This window comes from Phyllostomus hastatus, unplaced genomic scaffold, assembly GCF_019186645.2.
Source record: "Phyllostomus hastatus isolate PE091 unplaced genomic scaffold, TTU_PhHast_1.1 phas_contig_152, whole genome shotgun sequence".
In the NCBI taxonomy this organism is placed as follows: domain Eukaryota; kingdom Metazoa; phylum Chordata; class Mammalia; order Chiroptera; family Phyllostomidae; genus Phyllostomus; species Phyllostomus hastatus.
The window spans coordinates 7,986,212-8,007,274 of NW_025333622.1; the positions used below are offsets into that span (position 1 = coordinate 7,986,212).

Here is a 21,063-nt window from a genome sequence, read left to right on the forward strand (position 1 = left end):
AAGACATTGTTTCATGGAACAGCAGCAGCAGAACCAGTCCTGATGTTATGAAGAAGGTTTTACATTAAGAAATGAAGGATGACCTGAGGTTAGCTAAGGGCAGAATAGTTTATACAATTCCAGGCAGAGGGAAAGGTTTTAAAAGGTACAGAGGGATGGAGGGACCTTTACATGGGAACCAATTGGCTCCCCATGGCTGAATACATGAATAGATAAACTCTAGATATACTCAAAGTTCAAAAGAAATCCCTCTTCCTTCTAATTAACTATGATTGTTCAGAACACATTGTTCTCCAAGGAGCTAAATCAATTGAAGGTTTAATTATGTGTAAATAGCAAATAAGATTGAAAATATCTTGGGATTAATCTATTTACAAATGAACACTTTCCTAGGAGATATATCCCCATAAAACTATGACTTTTTGAAGACTTTTTGAAGACTTTAAATAATCCTAAAGTGTGTTTTTTAGTACCAAAGTCACTTAACATGTTTTGAAAATGACATAAGTTTGACTCATTATGAAATAGTTCCATTGAAAACAAATTGGTGTAAGTATTCATTATTTTAGTGTTGAAAGCCTTGGTCCTGAAATTTAATATGTACCTTTCATTACAAATACCTTCCTTAATTATATTTGCAAGGAAATAGTTGACCTGTTAGAAAAAGTAGTTAATATACTTCCAGATGATACACATTTTCCAAAGTTAAATGGTTTCCTCTAAGCTTCAGAAAGAAATTTTAGAAAATAGCTCTGGGGTTTTAAAATACAAGCTGTAGTTGACTTATTCATAAACCACAGAGATGTGTTTATGATAATTACTTCAATATTTAAACTCTTGTGTGTTTCTAAGCTTCCCTTCTGAAGAATATATATGTTTGGATACTCACCAAAACCTATTATATTCCAACCCACACCCAATTTCTTCCTTTGCACAACAATGGAATTAGCATGTAAAGTCCTTCAAAGCTGTCAAGAAGAAAATAGAGCAGATACATTATAGTAATCTTGGCAGTGATTTGTTGGTTTAAAATTTTGGTATTAAAAAAAAGCCACGTCTTTTAGGTCCTCCATTTAGGGTTGGCCATAACTCAGATTTTGAAATAAGTCAATGATTTTCAAAATTGGCTGTTGATCAAGATCATTTAAGGAACTTCCAAGAAATGTAGAGTTCCAAGAGCTATCCCTTGGACGTTCTGACTGAATGTGTGTGACCATCATTAAAATGTTAGGGATAATCCGATGGCAGAAGGTAAGACACGTTCTGTTCATTTCTCTAGTTTTGTCCCTCTGGTAGAAGATACGATCACCCTAAATTTGGAAGCCTTATGCTAATATCAGGCATGGGGAACCCCCTACTTAACACTATTGAAATGATCTTTTAATAATGACCTCAGATTCCAGCTGCTTGATTTCTTATGGGCTCCTGAATTGATTAAAGAGCACCTTTACAACTCTTATGCTTTTTCAGTTCCCTTAAGGAGATAGTATCTCTGCCTTTTTTATTTTTGATGAAAATGTGTAACTCTAGTGGGGGAAATTCAAGGTTAAACAGAAAGACCCCACCAGGGAAGCAGAGATGTATTCAGCATGACCTACCTCATGCCAATATATTCAGTCCACAAAGAATGAATGCAAGTGTAGAAGCTCGCTGGTCACAGAGTGTTTATTTATGTTTCTTGAAAGTTAATGCACTGTATTCAGATGTACAAAGAACATTAGAATATTTATTTTTTTCATTTTTTAAATCTTTCTTTCACCAACATTGGATGGTAGGACATTTGAACGTGTTGATATTTTGTTAACCTCTATCTATTTAAACAGTCTCTTTCAATTTCAATTACCCCTTTAGACTTCCAGAATTTAATTTGCTCATCCCTGTCTTCCACAAGATGGAATTTGGGTGTGGAAACACAATGTACTCTCCTGGTGTCAGGGGATTAAGGTAGGGAAGGAGTGGCTACTAGGATCTGTCTTATGGTTCTTTTGTTCATTTTAGTGTCTTCTTGATTAATCCCTACAACAAGAGATTGTGGCTTCTGAGTCTGTGGCTTCTTATCTCTGGCATAGTCCTGTGCCCATCAGCCTTCCACAGTGATTCATCCCTCACCATCTCTGGCTGGCTTTGAGTGACTTCTGAAGTTTAACTATGACTCCCAAATTCTCGCTTGTGTGGTTGACTCTCCATTATCAAAACCATGGACAAAGTGACTCGAGTATAGTAAGGGAGGAGGAAAAGGGACCCAAGTGAGTTCCAGCATTAGTCTTCTATTGCTGTTGTTTCAAATCACCACAAATTTAATAGCTGAAACCAGCACAAATGTATTATCCTTCAGTTCTGGAGCTCAGAAATACAAAATGTGTTCCACTGGGTTAAAATGAAGGTGTCAGCAGAGCTGCATCCCTTCAGAAGCTCTAAGGGAGGATTTGTGTCCTTGCTGTTTCCAGGTTCTAGAGATGCCCAAGTTTCTTGTCTCTTCAGCCCATCATCTTCAAGACCATCAATGGTCAGGTGGGCCTTTTAAGCAGCATATCACATCATTCTGACACTGACACTTCTGCTTCCTTCTCCCGCTTTGAAGCACCCTGTGAGTACATTAGTTCCACCCAGATAATCCAGGATATCTCCCTAAACTCAACTGCAGCACCCTGAAGTCCAGCAGCATTGCCACCTAAGGTAACATAGTTTCAACTTCTGGGAATTCAAAAGTGGACACCTTTGAGAAGCCACTATTCTGCCTACAACAGTTTCCAAAACATTTTTTGGAACTATAGGTTCCTTTAAATGAAATCTCCAAATGTGTGTTTGATTTGAAGAAATTCTGCTTTTATATCTATGACTTCTAATATGTTTGATAATTTTTTTCAGAAGTCAATTATAGCTATACCACACAGTATCTCTTAATTTATATTCTAACATTGAAGGCTTAGACTTTCTACTTTTAAGTTTTTAGAATCAGTTAGGAAGAGGAACTGAGACATGATCATTAATAGAGTAATTAAGCTGTTACATCGCCAAATCATGAATTTCATATTTTTGGAAGTGAAAATAAAATTAAAATGAATTATTCTGAGACTGGCTAAGGTCTTTTCTGGGAACGGACTTTGGAATAACTTGTAAAGTACACTGAGAAATGTGCCTGTGGGTATGTGGGTTGCTCTTCCCAGAAGTGATGCTGTGCACTAGTCTGGGCAACCAGGAGAGGGAGGAGTGAGAGCTCGCCAGCCTGCACGGTGCTGTGATCGCCACGATCCTGACTCAGAGTGGAATTCTTAAATGATTCATAGCCTTATTCTGTGACTTTGGAGAAAAAGAAGAAGGTGACTATCGAAAGAGAGGAACAGTTGTGCTGCTGTGCAGGATCGTGGTTCACAACCGGGGAAAACACTTCCTCAAATTTCTAATATCATTTTATCCATGAGCATCATCAGGATCCTCATTAATGCTGACTCCCCTCCATCCACACTTTCCTGCCTGCTTCTTAACTATATTTCCCTTTGTTGCTCCTCCATTTACTTTGTGATAAATGTGAACACATGTTATTTTTCTATGTACATAGGTGTGTGTGCGTGTGCACATGCTTAGTGCCTAGTACATAAGCCGTCCACACAGATGGACTGAAAAGAACAAGGAAGCAAACAAAAGAAGGGAATTTCTGTTATTTTTTAGATTCACCAGTTTAATTTATTAGCCTCTATTTAGAATATTCGCTTACATCTACTAGAGCATAAAGAACATTCTTATAGTATATATTTTGGGAACACTCCTTAGAAAAAAGGCAAAGTTAGTCTTTTTTAAATGTAATTAACATATGATTTAACTTGAGTCCTATGCCTTCCTTCCTCAATTCCAAATATCAGTCTCTGTCCACAAATATTACAAAATGTGGAAAGGAAAAAAGTAACACTGGGAAAGGAGTTGGGGTTCAAACACAAATCAAATTCCCAGGTTGCCCTCCCCCACCAATACAGAAATCTTCCCAATTGAACTAGTGAAAGATGTTCAAGATATTATTCTGTGTTTGAAGACTGTGACTCTAACATGCCAGGTCTAATCAGGTTTCTTTAAACAGGTCCAGCTGTAGAAGCAGCGCTGCATCAGTAGTGTATTATAATGCCTTGCTTGTTAGAAGAGTCTTTTACGGTAGTGATAGCCAGAGAAATTCACCAATTTACCATTGTTGACAAAGATAATAATGATCATTAACGTTTTAATGATTTATAATATAGAATCCCTTTCAATTTGACCTAATCCTTATTAAAACCCAGTGAAATACAAACTATTAGGGATGTGTTAAAGATGAGGAAAATCAGGCCTCAGAAAGAGGACCTTCGCTTCCAAATTCCATGACTTCCCAGCACTACTGTCTTTGAGTTAAGCAATATTGCCTCTCATGTTTGCCATATCCCTTTGTATCCTAGTTGTCTCACCAACTGTCTCCACCACCCCAACCCAACTCAGATCCTTGTAGCTCACGTAGGCCTTACAAGCCCTTGGGCCTTGCTCCCAGCATGTTGCCTTGCAGCCTCAGTCACTCTTTTGTTTCTGTCACAGCATCTATTACAATTTGCCTTTTATTTAATTTTCTGTGACTCTGTGCATGTGCGCATATATGTCCCTCAACAATGACAACCACACTTGCTTTTCATGTTGTTGTTGTTGCTGTGGTGCCTGCAGCATCTCTTACAATGCTCTCTGCAGGGTAGGCGTCCACGCTTGTCGAATACTTGAACACATAGATGAAGAGCACAGTTTAATTCACCCATAGCTCAAACTGTTTTTATGTACCAAGGGGTTCTGGAATCTATTTGAAGTCTCTTGAATATCCTGCAAGAATTAACCCGTAATGGAGGTAGTTCAGCAATTATGTGAGATGCTGCCAAACGTTGGGAGATATCAAAGTTTTCCCACACTTCTTAGGCTGCATCATGAAATCATTTAAATTTCATCCTTATGCATCACACAAGTCTCTTAAACCTTCTATGTCTCAACTAATTTGTGTTTCAAAAATGTTTATGTTCTGACTCACAGATTTAACAGTCTTTCCTACTTGAGCTGGTAGTATTAGCTGTTTAACTAATTTGCTGTTTCTTTTTTTTCTGGGCAATCATTTAACTTCTATGGGCTCTATAGTCATCATTATAATAAAGTTAATGAGGTACAACTAGGTAGAAAAACAATAACAAAACTAATAGTAAACAGAGAAAATAAGTTACAATTTTGGACCTATAAAATAACACCTATTCAACCCTGGCTGGCCCAGCTCAGTGGATTGAGTGTGGGCCTGCAAACCAAAGGGTCTTGGGTTCGATTTCCAGTCTAAGGCACATGCGTGGGTTGTAGTCCAGGTCCCCAGTAGAAGGTACATGAGAGGCAACCGCACATTGATGTTTCTCTCCCTCTCTTTCTCCCCCTGCCCCTCTCTCTAAAAATAAATAAAGAAAAATCTTTAAAGCAATAATACTAATTCAAGAAACAATTGTAATTGCCCAAGTGTACTGAAATGTTCACAGCCTTTGATCCAGTAATCCCTATATCTAGATATCAAAATCTTAATTGATTTATAATCAGGACATTATTTTTGTCCACACTATATAATAGAAAATTAAAAGAAATTATAAAATAGAAGATTAAGAGTATAGACAGTGACTGTGGGGTACATACACATAATAAAATATAACATATTATTAAAATTATACCCATAATATGTAATGAAGTAGAAACACTTCTATTCAAATAAATCAGTAAAAGTGCAACACAAAAGTTCATGATTTGTATTTGCTTTGATATAACAGTATGTATTTGCACAGCTTACACACCAGACAATGAAGCAAGTTACAGTGAAATCATTGAACCAAGCATCTCCTGGAACTACAGATGCCCTTTAGCTTTAGTGTCATAATTTTACAAAACTTAATATCAAAATAATCTTCTCAAAAAGAGGCAATTTCTAATTCTTAATGATGAATAATTCCTAAATGCTAATGCATATTTTATTTTATTATTTTTTAATTATGATCTAATTTTCTATCTTATTTTTGTATTTTTATCCCAACCAAAAATAAAGAATTTGCCCTGTTAAACTTGTGTGAGCATTTTAGACAAAACTTTAAAAACATCTAATTTTTACACTGTGACAATTATAGTTTTATGAAATGAAATTACACTTGCTGATTCAAATTTCAGAAAAGATATAGTAATAAAAATTAAAACTATATATCTTACAAATTCCATTTCCCAATAATGTGATAAATATTTTATATTTTTTAAAGTACATCTACCCTCAATTCTATGCCTATATTTATTTTGAAGAAAATGCTCTGGGCACTCAGAAATAATTACCTCATCTCAAAGAAATACTGTTTTTCAATAGATGGGCAGTCTGATACGACCAAAGGAGGCTTTTCAGACATTTTGCCTAGTATAAACATAGACAAACCCAAAACAAACCTTAGCTCAGTTTGCAAAAAGGAATTTTTTAGGTGACTGTTTTTAAACTTCATTAACTCTAATTTTCCATTTCACCAGTAACAATACTTTACAGTTTCTGAACACTGTGTCCTAAGGTATCTGTCTAACTCACCAACATTTATAGAACCCAGTATTACAGATGCGATTTTCCCTAATTTACTGGCTAAAAATAATGTGGTGTTTGCCACAACTGCAGTTTTCTGAGTTAAGAATCCAACCCAGAGAATGTCATTTGGTTTTCTAATTTGGTTCAGCTGTTGAAATAAAACAATTTTCCTTCCTCTCTTTCTCATCTCTCTCAATTCCTTCCTTTCCTTCCTTCCTTCCTCAGTCATTGCCTCTCTCTCCCCACTCCACCTCTCTCTCTCATCAACTATTCTTTGGGCATTTATGGCAAAATGAAAGAAACTTTGTTGAAAAGAATGCATTTTCAGTATCAGAATTGCTCATATCCGCTCAAAATGCAGATATCTGTGGGGGTTTACAAAGAGTGATGAAGACTTTCCTAAATTGTGTCACCTTGATCTCACATGTTCCCCTTCTAGTATTGGAGTTACTTCCTCAGATTCTTCTGGCAGTATGCAAGTTACAAATCATCTCTACTGATTGGACCTTTCTCCAAACACTCCAAATTAAGGAGAAGAAAAGAAGATAAATAGAAGCAGCTCATTTGCAGTTTTGGACAAAAATTCACAACTTAAGTAGTTAGTTTGAGGGTGCATACAGAAACTAAACAACCAGCCTCCTTTGCTGAGGCGTTCGTTCATGTATTTAATCATTTGTTCAGTCAAGATATATTGAAAGCCCAACTGTGAGTCTAGAATTAACCTATGTTCTTGGCATGTAGGAACAAACAAGACAAACAAGGAATTATTGGGGGAAGAAAAGATAATAAGTTAGAAACTGAGATAATCTCAGAAAATAGTTTAAGTACTATGGAAAAGAAAAGATAAAAGGATGGAAAGCCAGGAAAATATACATTGTTTCATAAATAGTGGTCATGGGAATGGCATTGGAGCACAGACCAAAGGGTCCCAGACAAAGGGAAGAGCAAGTATAAATGTCCTCAGGTAGGATGAGCTCAGCATCGTAGTGCTGAGAGTTGGACAAAGAATTGCTTGTGGACAGCCCTATAGATTTCGTTTTGTAGAAGTGGGGTTGTATGGAATGGATCAATGAAAGGCAGAGAGTGGAAGCAGGAAAATCACTCAGGATATGTCACATCCCAGGTGAGATGTGATGGTATGATTTGGTTGCAACTGATAAAAGGGGGCTAATTGAGGATATGCTTTGGGTATTATGCTGGTAGTACTTGCTTATAGATTATCAAAAAGTATTGTCCAGATTTTGGATGAACAAATCAATGACTCTGTAGTATATTGATGAGAAACAACCTATGTTCATTTCAATAACATTAAGGCAATGGAAGTCATATTATGTTCTCTTGACAAAAAAGCGTAAAAATATTGATAATGATTATCAGAAAATATAGTTGGAAAACAGGTACACTAATTACTACTTAATGAGTAAAGCTCATATTCCTTGCTTAAAATCCAGTACGTTATTCTCTTTCCTATGAAAAATAGTATGGAGGTTTCTCAAAAAGCTAAGAATCAGATTATCATATGACCCAGCAATCCTTCTTCCATGTTTCTACCTAAAAATTTTGAAAACATATATTCCCAAAGCTATATGCATCCCTGTGTTCATTGCAACACTATTCACGGTGGCCAAGGCATGGACACATCTGAAGTGTCCTTCAACAAGTGATTGGAAAAGGAAATGTGATACATATATGCAATGGAACACTACTCTGTCATAAGAAAAAATGACATGCTGCCATTTGTGACAACACAGAGGGACCTTGAGAATATAATGCTAAGTGAAATAAGCCAGTCAGAAAAAGCTAAGAACAATATGATTTTACTCACAAGTGGGATATAAAACTGAAACTCATAGAAAGAGAAAGCAGCATTATGGTTACTGGAAGGAAGGGAGTGGGGAACATAATAACAGTAAAGGGGGTCAAATAAATGGTGACAGAAGATGATTTGACTTTGGATGGTGCACACACAATGCAATATACAGATCATCTATCACAGAAATGTACAGTTGAAACCTATATGAACTTATTAACCAGTGTCACCCAAAAAATGTAATAAAAATAAAATGAAAAAGCAAAAAAATATATAGATATTTTTAAAAAACTTGCTCTACTCACATTTGTATTTACTCCATCTTAATTCAATTAACAAATGCTTATTTATGACCTACTATAACCCAGGTCTTAGGGAAATAAAAGAGGGCATACAAATAACTACAAATTTTATCGAAATTCTTTTGAAGTTTCACCCTGTAGAAAAGTCCAAAACAAACATAGTCATTTTCTCTCCGTAGACAGACTCTTTTATTTGTGGTTGTTTGTGTCACATGATTTGTGTGATTTTGCGAGTGTTTGGTATCATGCTCAGTTTGAGATCCAAATACTTCACCAGGTAGGTTTCATTAAGATTGGTTTCCTTTCATTAATCCTCCAAACACTTTCATTAATCCTTTTTTTATGCTCCATGGGCACCCTTTTGAGCAGCAGATTCAAATCTTCACTCAGAGAATGTTTCTCCTGTTTTCCTTTCTGCACTAGTTGAATTAGTTTCTTTTTAAAGAACAGCAAGAACTCATGTGATGGTTTTCTTATTCTGTTTTCATTTGTCATCACATTTCACTCCTTTGTTTCTTTTCTTTTGCCTTCTCTCTGCAGTGCTGATGATGTTTTCACTATTTCTGCAACTGACTACTTTTCTCATAATGCATTTTTATTTCTTTAAATTCTGCCTATCATTTAGTCCTCTATTTCCTTCCATCTCAGTATCTGTTATTTCATACATATTACTTTTTCAATATTTACTTAGAGTAGAACTTTTAAAAATGTGTTTTCTAGAGAAATAGTTTTCAAAGAAGTGCCTTTTCTCCCAACAACTTTAATTCTCCCTTTAATTTTATGTTACAGGATCTTTTATTATTAACATATAGTATTTCAGTTAATTGTCCTAAGTAATTTTGGGTGGTATCTTTGTTATTATTCTCCATTTTCAGCTTGGAGTGATAAACTGAAGTGCTTAATGTCATACAGCTTGTAAACACTGAAACAGAGACTATCCCAGGCCCATTTGACCAGAGACTCTTACTTTTCATGGCTGCTCGCTGCTGGCTCAGGAGCTGACTCAGATTTTGAGGCTACAGTTCAGGCTTCCACAGGGGTGGTCTGGACCCCCAAGCATATTCTCCCTTAACTCTGAAACCTGGGCTGGGGCAAGCCCATGGACCTTCCCTTGATCCTCACCTCTGAAAGGCCCTGTTCTGACCCGTTCATGGAGCAAGGATGGTGGAAATTATCTTAGTCATTTCAGAGTGCTATAACAAAATACCATAAACTGGGTGAATTATAAACAACATAAATGGATTTACTATAGTTCTGGAAGCTAAAAGTTTGAGAACAGCGTCTACACAGTTGGGTTCTAATGAGTACCTGGTTCTGGGTTGCAGATGACCAACTTCCCTTTGAATCCTCGGGTGGCATGGAGCAGACCAAAGCAAGATTTCTGGAGACTTAAAAGGGCACTAATCCTACTCAGGAAGGCTCCACCCTGATGAACTCATCTAATGGTTAATACCTCCCAAAGGCCTCACCTCCTACTTTCATCACATTATAAAGCAGAGTTTCAACATATGATTTTTGGGGGGTCACAAACATTCAGACTATAAGGATGGAAATGATAAATGAGAGAGTAAAGGAGTGGAGTGGGAGAGTACTATCACTAAGAATGTGGAGCAGAAGGAGAGAACTTTTTCTTTCCTAACTCTTGTTAGCAGTTAAACTCTTTATCCTCTAGCTAAGGAATTAGGCCTATGTATAATCTCATTTTTTGCCAAAATTCTTTTAAATTACTTATTTCTTATCTCTTTTTTTATCAGAATGTAAATTAATTGCACTACTTGCAAAACAGCAAAGAGAGTATATCAGTGAACACACTTGTCAATGAAAAGCTGCCATATCAGTGCAAACTAGCATTGCCATTTTCACTATCATGGCTACTGAAAGAACATCCAGAGAATGGATGTAAACTGATGAATGTTCACTAAATTTATTGTGGAAATCATTTTGATATACATAAGTATATATAATACCAAATCATTATGTCTTACACCTTAAATTTCTATAATCCGAAGTGTCAGTTATATGTCAATAGAACTGAAAAAATAAATGTTTGCCCATGTGAAACAACAATCACATCAAACCAGTTTGCTATTTGCTACAACCAGGAAGGGCCAAAGTCAAGGAGTCCTAGCAAGAGATGAAAAGAGTGATAACATTGCTGGCTGTTTTCCAACTTTTGCCAACTAAGGCCTTAGGCATTGTTTCTGAGAGGAGAGTTAAAAGCAGACACTGGATGTCAGGGAAAATGGCAGGCTTTATGAACATAACAACTTTCAACCTGGGTTACTTCGTTCATCTCATTCACTGGTAGTTGGAGTTTCTTGCACTCACTTTGCCTTTCAGAAATGTACTAACTCTATTGTCATTCCTATCAGGGAAATAGAGCTCTGATATATCTATCAGTGAGAAGTGCTGAAGTTAGAAAAATATGCCCTAAAAATTCATTTATTAATCCAGATGGCTTGAGAAGGGTCTTAATCACAATAACAGCATGCAGGCACATCTGGTCTCATAAGCTCTGTTTATCATTTCCCTGACCTCAGTAAAAGCTTTGTGATTTGTAGGTGGCCTTGTATTTCTTACAGTGTGCCAGATGTTTTTCCTAAAGTCAAGGACAACCACAGGAAATTTGTCTCACACTATAATTTTTAATCATGATGGGTGTACAATGCTTTTGACTTTCATTTCCTCCCAGAAACATCTCATATATTATCTTTTCATTAATTTCTAAAGTTTGTTGAAATAATATCTCACTTTCACATCACATAGTTTTTACTTCAGGGCAGAAAATACAAATTTTTTTGTTTTTATTTTATTCAGATCTAGCATAGTTCCTTTGATATTCTAAACCTCAATAAATATGTGAAATAAAGGAATAAATGAGTGAATAATTAAATTAATTAAACTTTATTTCCTGTGTAGCGCATGTGAATATTAGTGGAGCTGCTAGTGGAGGACACCCCTGTCACATGCCCAGCTGACACGCACACATAAATGGTTTCGTGAAAAGACGGAAAAAGGTAAATTATTTCAATAGAAATATTTAATATTTTTACACATTAATGCCAGCTTAAATGAACATATGGATTGCTTATAAACTAGTGCTCAATACAAGGTATTAGAGAATTGTCTATGCTAGGATTCCTTGGAATAACGACCTTAGCTGTGGGATTTATACATGTTTCCATGACTTTCTAGTTAAACGCTCTGGTTACAGTGGCCAAGGTGCCCTGAGACCTCCTGCGGTTTCAGGAATACGCCCTCTTTATGGAACAGGACCGTCTGTTCAAAACTGTCAAACCGCCAGCACGTTATCAACCCACATTTAAGGCAAACTGCAGTTTTGTTAATGTGAGATTTTGTGGGAAGCAGATACTAGACTGTTTTTGTACAATTTGAAAATCATGAGAGAAAAACAGGGATTTATTTTCAAAAATAATACTATCCTTTCTCCTCAAGAGGTTTGTCTTCGTGTTGTTCAAGTAGGAACTGTTTTGGAAATGCTGACAGGATCTCAGCAAAGGCATCCAGTGGGGAACACAGAATATGTTTATTTATCTTGGAAACCACAGGAACATTGCAGAAAGCCAGGACTGGCTTTGCAAAATGTGTTGCTAATATGTACAGTATGACTGCTTGGTTTGAACAGACTTAAGTCATTTCTGTACTGGTAAAGAAAGACAGTCTATATTCTGGTATCTTCCAAATTTATGTCCACAACTCAACCCTCTCCCCTGAGCTTGACTCCCAGATCCACAAAGCCTCTTTGATATGTCCGTATGGAAATTGAGGAGGCATCTTAAAAGAAACACATCCATAGTCAAACTGTTGATTTCCATCCCCTCCACCTCAACCTCCTCACCATCTTCCTCATTTCAAGCCAGTGACTTCATCCTCCCAGTGGCTCAGGTCAAAATTCTTGGAAGAAGAATCTCTGTCTTTATCGATGCTCTTGCATAGCCCACCCGCCGCATTTGCTCTCTCAGGCATCCTTGTCCTCTGTGTCTTCAAAACACTTCCACACTGTGACCCCTTCTCACCAACTTCTCTGCTGCTATCTGGGTCAAAACCAGTGTCATGTTTGGCTTTATTATTGCAAAAACATCCCGAATATCCCTCCTGTGTCTGTTCCTGTCTCTCCACAGTCTGTACAGCCAGAAGTATTCTTTCACAGGCAGTTTAATCAAGTCATTTCTCTGCTGAAAATCCTGCAATAGCTTCCTGTTACATTCAGAGGAAACGTTAGTCTTTAAAGTGGCCTAAACAGCCCTGCCAGGTGTAAGTTCCCTTTACCTCTCCGGCCTCATGTCACATTTGCCTCTCCTTTCTCACTTTACTCCACTTACGTACATATGCCATCTCTGCTGTTACTAGAATCTTCCTCACATCTTTCTAATTAGAGCTCCTTCTTTTTGTCTTGCTTCCTTCAGCTCTTAAGGTCTTTGCTCAAATGTCTCTTGTCTGAATGTCTTTCTCTGACCATCCTATGTAAAATAACAAGCCCCAATCTCTCACATTCCTATTTCCCAGTCCTACTTTACTTTCTTCCATTTTATTTGTCATGCCTCAAAAGGTCTCCTCCACAGAGCTGGTGCCATCTGCTACGTGAGCACAAGACACCGTTCATTGCCCTATCTCAGCCACTAGGAGAGAGCCAAGCACACACTAGGTCCTTAATAAATATGAATTGAAGAAATAAAATAATCTCTGCTAGTAGATATATCAGGCCTGAACAGAAGGTTTAGATTATTTTGATATTTTGAATATATTTTTAAATTGATGTGTGTCTCCATGCTTGCTCACAGAGGTCTGGAAGCATTAATTACCGCAGTCCTCACAGTTCATATCTCAATAAGGCGCTGGGCAGATAGACTCCTGACCATTGATGGCTAACACATTGCTGGGAGTCCTGTGCTCAGAGGGGAGCTCATCCAGCCCTTTTCTAGTTATCTTACATTGGGGAAATAAATGGACTTTTTCTTCCTTGAAAACTATTTAACTCCATTTTAAGGTTACTTTACATTCTTGGATGTTTATGTCTGTATTTGATTTTAATAAGTTCAGTATTTTTCCTCTGTTGAACTTTCTTTGTTCCCCACTGTTATTCATACTTTGTAGTGTGAAATCGACACTCTGTCACAGACCTGTGACTCCAAGTCACTGTGACAGATAGTTTGCTAGAACACATAAACAGATCCACTACAAGCAATGCTTTAGCAATGTGTGGAAAGTGCAAATGAGCAGCAAAGTCAAGAATGAAATGGCCATAATATCAGTGCAACAGCTATAGTACCTGTGCTGCAGGAGCTCAGAGTCTGAAGGGCAATAAAATCTGGTGAAGAGTTCTGTGTGCATTAAGGAGGAGCCTTGGGCCAGGCCTCTCAGGAACTTTGGATGACTGAGAAACTGTTAAGATAGCGTCTTTAGTTTACTTGAAGGATTAGGTGTTTCTTTGCCTGGAAGACAAGGAGATAAGGAAATGAGATTCTGCAGCTGCAATGAACTGTGGAATGAAGGAGTTCCTTGGAACAGCATTATATTGTGGAAAAGGAGGAAGGAAAAAAGAGAATAGTCACAACTCAATAAAATGATTGAACCAGAAGGAAAGTGGAGACCCACAGTGTGCTTGATTTATGTGATGAGGACGACATAACAATTTTCTTTGCCAGATCAAGGTCACTGAAGAGGAATGCAATGAAAGAACATAAACACTGTGTTCTGGAAAATGTGGGTCACTTGAATATGGTAAAATGACTGCCTTTGATGCATAAAGGATCGCAGCCTAGTTAAACATGAATGGATGTAGGGGGCTTACCCAATTGCAAAGGGTCAGAGGCAGAGCCACATTTTCCAACCTCTTATGCAAACTTCACATAACCAAACAAAAGCATTAATAAAAATAAGAACAAAAATAAGTAACTTTTTATAACAATAAAAAGCATTAATGGTTAATTGTGTCCCTACAAAAGATATGGTACAGATGTGATCCCTAGTACCTGTGAAGGAGATTTTATTTGGAAATAGGCTCTTTGCAGAAGATCAAGTTAAGATGAGGTCATACTGAATCGAGGTGGGGTCTAACCCAATTTAACCAGGGTCCTTAGAAGAAGAGGAGAGTAGACGCAGACATCCAAGACAAGAAGAGAGAAGGCCATGTGAGTACAGAGGCAGAGATTAGAATGATAATGCCACAAGCCAGGGATACCTGGAGCTACCAGAAGCCAGGAGAAGCAAGGAAGACTTTTCCCCTAGAGCCTTCAGAGGGAGCATAGCTCTGTTGACACCTTGATTTTGAACTTTATGCCTCTAGAACTGTTGAGCATAAGTTTCTGTCATTTTAAGCCCCCTAGTTTGTGGTACTTTGTTCCAGGAGCCCTAGGAAACTAAAACAGCTGTGGTTTCTCACAGAGGCCAACCAGTGGGAGATAAGAGACAGAAGTAGTACTTTAAATGAATTTTAAATTCATTGAAATTAAGTAAAATTTAAAATTCAGTTCTTTAGTTCTATCACATTTCTAGTTCTTCATAGACAGGTGTGGCTAGTGGATACCATACTGGTAATGAGAGGACTCTATTGCTTTGTTCGTCAGTTGTTCGTCAGAGTCTGAATCAAGGAGCAGCAACATTCCTGGGAGCTTGTTTGAAATACACAGTCTCAGACCGAACCACAGTCCTAAGGACCTAATATTCCTTGACATCACTGCAGCTCTAACTATGCGGCCTGGGGAAGCGCAGCAAGAGTACCAACATATTTGAGCCTTTCTTGTGTGCTGGGCTCTGACCGGACGATCACACCGTGTGTTAACTCACTTAATTCACACGCCGACCTATAAGAGGTGTGCTATTATCATTCCCGTTTTTCAGACAGGGAAATAAGCCCCAGAAAGGCTAAGTAACTTTCTGAAGTCATGCAAACAACAAATGTTGAATTCTAAGACATGAACCACATGTATCTTTATTCTAAAGGAAAGTTATAAAATTATATGGATACTTCAGAGAGGGGTGCTCAAAGGTCAGGCCCCCCTCTCCTGTTGCTCCTGAAACAAAATTATACATAGCATTGCTGCTGGAAAAGGTGTATTACAGGACATGCCTTGCAGATAAAAGCCCAAAATGGTCTTTCCATTCTTCTGTCTCCACCCATCCCTCCGGCAGTCATAAATTAAGCAGCATGGTAACTGCAGGCTGTTCCCTAAGAGGAAAGATACAATTTGGAGGAGGCAGGACTAGAGAAGAGAATGCAGGGTTCAAGGTCCAGCTCAGAAAAAAAAAATCTAGTGACGGCTTAGACTTTGAACCCCTGAATGCCTTCTAATAGAAACTTCCTTTTCACTATGAGGGTGGGGTCTTTTGAAATCATAAGAGACAAGGAAAAGAAAGACATTTTCTCCCACCTACTGAACATTCTAGGAATTCATATTTTGTGACTCAGCAATATTGTGGAAAGAGGATAAATAGTGGCTTCCTCTAATGCTGTCCTTAGCTCTGTGTCTACCGTATCTAATTGTAAACTACTGCCTCTGCTTCAGAAGAAGGTAAAGGAGACTGAGATGGTGAATACATCCTCCTCTCTGCCAGCCTACCAGAGAAGACTTTCCTAGGTACCCTGAGTCTTTGAACTTACTCTGCTTCGAGTAGCCCTTTTCTCTAAATCTCCTTTTTGAACTCGTATGCATTCATCAAAACCCACCTCAACCATTACCTCCTCATGAAGTCTTCTGTATCGCTCTGCTTGTTCTGTTACCCTTGGCAGAACTGCTCACTCTTCCTCTGAGGCTCTGCTGTAACTTCCATCCATCTCTATTATAAAATTTACCCTTCCATATTTCTATTATTTGGTTATATGATTGCATCCTTTATTAAATTATGATCACTCTAAGATCATTATATCCCTAGTGGTACAGGCCTAGTAAATATTTTTGCATGAATAGAAACCCGCTCTATATCATGGAAGTCCTATTTAAACTCATGGGGAGTATTTAGAAATTGATATCTAATATGATATCAAGTAGTTATATGTGGCAATTAATTTTAAATTCATTGAAGTTAAGCAAAATTTAAAATTCAGTTCTTTAGTTCTATCACATTTCTAGTTCTTCATAGACACGTGTGGCTAGTGGATACCATACTGATAAAGGACATTTTCAAAATTAAACAGTGATATAGAATATTTTCTATTTGTTATGAACAAATTCATCATTTTTTGAAATGTACAAAACTAATTCTGATGGGTAGAATTACCCATTATTTTATAGCCCTGCACAATATTTCAAAGATGATACTGTGAATGTTTAGTGATGCTTCATTGTTAGGCAGAGATACATTTTTCCCCCAAAAGTAGCAGAAGGCAACACATTGAAATGATGGAAAATTTGTCTTCCTTACTTACAAGCTGTGTATCTATGGGAAAATTACTTGACCTCTCTGGGACTCCATTTGCTCATCTGTAAAAGGGAATGAAATAACCACACACAGCCCACAGGGATAGTATAAGAATTAAATGAGATACTGTATATACAGTTAAGGCATAGTGTTCAATGAAAGGGCAGTTATTATCTTTATGGCACTTGAACCTCAAGGCCCCAGCCTGTGAACACAATGCTGCAAAACTGCTAAGAACCTTGACTAGATTCCCTTCTTAGTGTTTAAGACCACCACCTCTGGTCGTGATAATGCTATGAACTGTATCAACTACTGCAAAAGCAAAGGCCAAGCATAACTGGATCACCACAAATCAGGGTGATACTGCTGACTCTGTATTTCCTATATAGCTCAATTTCATCATCTGTAAAATAGGAATAGTATATTCTTATGGGATTTTGTCATAAATAAGTACATGGTCCAAAAAAAGCCTAACCCAGAAGCTGGTAATTTGTACTCACTGAATAAACTCCAGAAACAGATACCTATTGTTATTGTTTTCATTTTCCCGCTCGGAGTCATCTCATGTCTCGTTTATTTAATGAACAAGTAAATGCTAAATCAACAGATAGCTTCTCCTAGTTACTGATACAGACTGTGAATAAATATCACCAACATGTTCACTTCATGAAAGTCCAGCCAAATTAAACAGCTCATACCAAGATTCGTACATTTCAAGCAGCAACCAGTAAAAAGTAAAATATGACTTTAAAGGCAACAGCTTAGAGCTGTATGCTTCCATTCTCATGATTCTCATAATTATCCAAAATTATTTTTGTTTTCTGCCAAATTTATGTATAACACATAACTGACTGCCCCTTAATATTGATAATGTAAGTTTTCTGTTTGCACTTTGATTTTTAACCTATTTGTTTAAATTAGTAAACTCTGTTTTAATCAAAAACATTATACAAATGGCCTCATGTTTAATAATAGAAAACCAGATTCAGCTAATCATTTGATGAAGTCTCATCATATATATATATGTGTGTGGTATACACACACATGTCAGCACCTGTGATCAATGCAAAAAAGTCTAAAATCAGTGTGGGTCAGGAGAAGTGCCTGGGATAACAGGTGATGTGAATGCAATGTTTGTCTGAGGTTGGTGGGATTTGCTCAATGATTGCAATTAGAGTGCCTGGGTTAGTTATTCTCCACAGGCCTTGACCAGATGCATTTTCCTCTCCTCTTTGACCTGCGCCAGGAGAAGCCTGGCTCCCTTGATGGTTGTCTTTCCTTTAGGTTTGAACAGTGAGTGACAGGATCTGTATTAGGAGAGAAAAGTATATATCCTGCTTCAGTACGTCACCTCTGGTAGAAGTTGTGTTCCTCCAGGAACAAGGCTCCCTGGGCATGAAAGTACTCCATAGCAGTCCTCTTACTTGGCTCCAGAAACTCACTTTCTTTCCCTGCATTCAGCCATATGGTGGGAACAGCTTGACGCCATCGCCAGTCTCTGAGTGTCTCACTGTCCCTCCTTTGATGCAATAAAGTCTGTGCCTACCCTGTCACAGTCCCTTCATTAAATCACCTTCATGTGCATTCTCTGGGGTAAATTCTGTTTTCTGCCAGACCCTGCCTTTTTGCAAAGAAAAAAGAAAAAGCTCTATTGCAGGTATTTAGCAGGCATTTAACTACAAGAAAGTTATTTCTACTGACTTCAGTTTAGTTTTCTAGAAAATGGGAGTAACACTATGTACTCATTGACTCTACAGGGTTGTGAGGTTGGTATGCAAAAGTCAAAACGAATCTCATGAACTCTCCTGGGAAATGTGCTAACATTCTTTTGTGTTCTGAGTGGGATAAATTATGAGGTGAGATGTCTGTTTTGCAAACATAAGAGAAGCCATCCTGAGAATGTAATGAGGGAAGGCAGAGCTGAAAGACCTGCAGAGAAACTTAGCTAGAATTCTATCAGACTGCAACTAAAGGCTCACCTAATAGAAGGACTATTCTGTATTTCCCTTTATAGTTTAAACAAGCTTGGATTTGTTTTTCTGTATTTACAACCATAAAACATTCAATGTTGTAAAAGAAACAAACTGTCTTCACATGTTTACTTATTAGACGTTGATGGAACAAATACACTCTTTGATAAATATTTACTCTTCATAATTAATCCCATTCCCCAGGCTTGAATGGTCTGCTTTGATAGTTGTTTCTAAATCCTGAGAAAAACAGTCTGAAATTGAAGGAAGGTTTAACTAAATGCAATAAATATCTAACACATCCAGTAATAATAGAAATGTTTAGGTAAGCAGCCTAATTATACTCATGATAGTTTTAAAGCTGATTTAGATCTTAGTAACTACAAAATATCACCTTTCTAAGCCATCAGAAAAAGTCAGTTTTGTCCTTTACCAGCTTAACATTGAATATAGATAATGTAGTTTATAATACACAAATGTGAAAGGACGGGAGCAGAAGAAATATCTAAGAGCTTGAAAGAATGTGCTCTTTCTATCAAGAAAGCAATGTCCACTCTTCTCAGAAAATTAATTTTAGGAAAGATTTACAATTATGTTTCTATACAATATTACTTTTGAATGTGAACTTGTGAATTTATTTTTTTCAAAATAATGACATTAAAAATTTTACATAGCCTATATTGAATTTACATATTCAAATGAGGCTTTTCCAGTAAATAATGGGGATTAATACAAAGCTGGAATTTGACTTTTGATTTTAAGTCAAAGGCACTAACCATCCTATGAGTTACAGAAGATTGATGCTTTTAAAATTTGACTTCTCTTGAAAATTAAAAAAGAGAAGCTTTACTAAATTTTGGACATACATATTTTATCCAAATTTTACATTTAGTGAAATAAGAATATCTGCGATAGCTCAGTTAACATCAACAGAAAGCTTCAAAAAAGAATTCAGGCAAAATACTTTTTTATTGTAGGCAATTATTTAAACTGCATGTTTGGCTTTATGCATAATAAGTCATGTGGGAAAGACATCCACATTGCAGTTAGGATTTCAATATCTAGCTTTCATTTTCTTTTTTTCAGAGCAATGACTTTAATGGGATTTTGCCATTATAAAAATGGAGGCTTTCTTGGGAGTTACTTGTAGTTTCCAAGCTGAATGGCAGAGCGCACATAGACGCATCGAAAGGTAGATGGCTGAATCTCCCAGTACTGAACTGGGTTGCTGAAAAGGCTCACTCCTGAATAAGAAGCCTTCTTTGTGTTGTATCCAGGTGGGCAGAAGTCATTAGATCCAACAGCAGAGATGTTGTTGTTATGAAGATAAACAACCTGCAGAATGAAATAATGGAGAATAATTATTTTCCACTGAATGTACTGAGGCCCCTCATGTAAATACTTTGTTCTTTTTAAGTATTTTCATTTTTCAGTTTAAATACTGTAATACTACTCAACCCCAATTTTTTATTTCTCTCTTTCTTTTAAAACTTGCTTTTCCCTTCCTGAGTCTCCTTATTTTGGTATACAGCATCACAAGCTTTTCAGATTCTCAAGCTAAACATGTTGTCATTATCTTGTCTCCTTCCTTTCTATCACACTCTCTCCCCAACCAGCAGCAAACCCTGCCAGCTCAAACTTCAAAATATGCATATAATCCAGTTCTTTTCCCCAGGTCTACTCCCAAATCCTTCTCCAAAGCCACCATTATCTCTTTCTGGATTATTGAAGTTACACTGATTTTTCTTCCTCCTTCTTCTTTTGTTTTCCTAAAGTCTGTTCTTTATTTTCTTTTTTTTAGTTCACAAAACAATTGTTTTAAAAACTAAGCAAAGTTATAACTTCTTTATTTCAACATTCCAGTGGCTTCCTGTGTCTAGAATAAAACCCAAAGTTCTTCCATTGGCTCCATATCCTGGATGATCGGACACCCTTCTGCTCTGACCTCATCTCCCCTTACTGTTCAATACAACCACCCTGGCCTACTTGCTTCTCCTCTAACATACACAGCATGGTTCCCCATCA

General features: G+C 37.2%; 1 protein-coding gene across 2 annotated transcripts in view; it reads right to left on the reverse strand.

Moving 5' to 3' along the window:
- Nucleotides 1–19,988: 19,988 nt before the first annotated feature.
- The window catches only part of DCN (decorin), a 41,384-nt gene continuing 40,309 nt past the window's right edge, over nucleotides 19,989–21,063 (reverse strand). For both annotated transcript variants that reach the window (XM_045830488.1, XM_045830489.1), the window contains exon 8: nucleotides 19,989–20,373. In XM_045830488.1, the coding sequence (XP_045686444.1) occupies nucleotides 20,179–20,373 (195 nt within the window). In that variant the 3' untranslated portion in view covers nucleotides 19,989–20,178. The remainder of the gene's footprint in view (nucleotides 20,374–21,063) is intronic.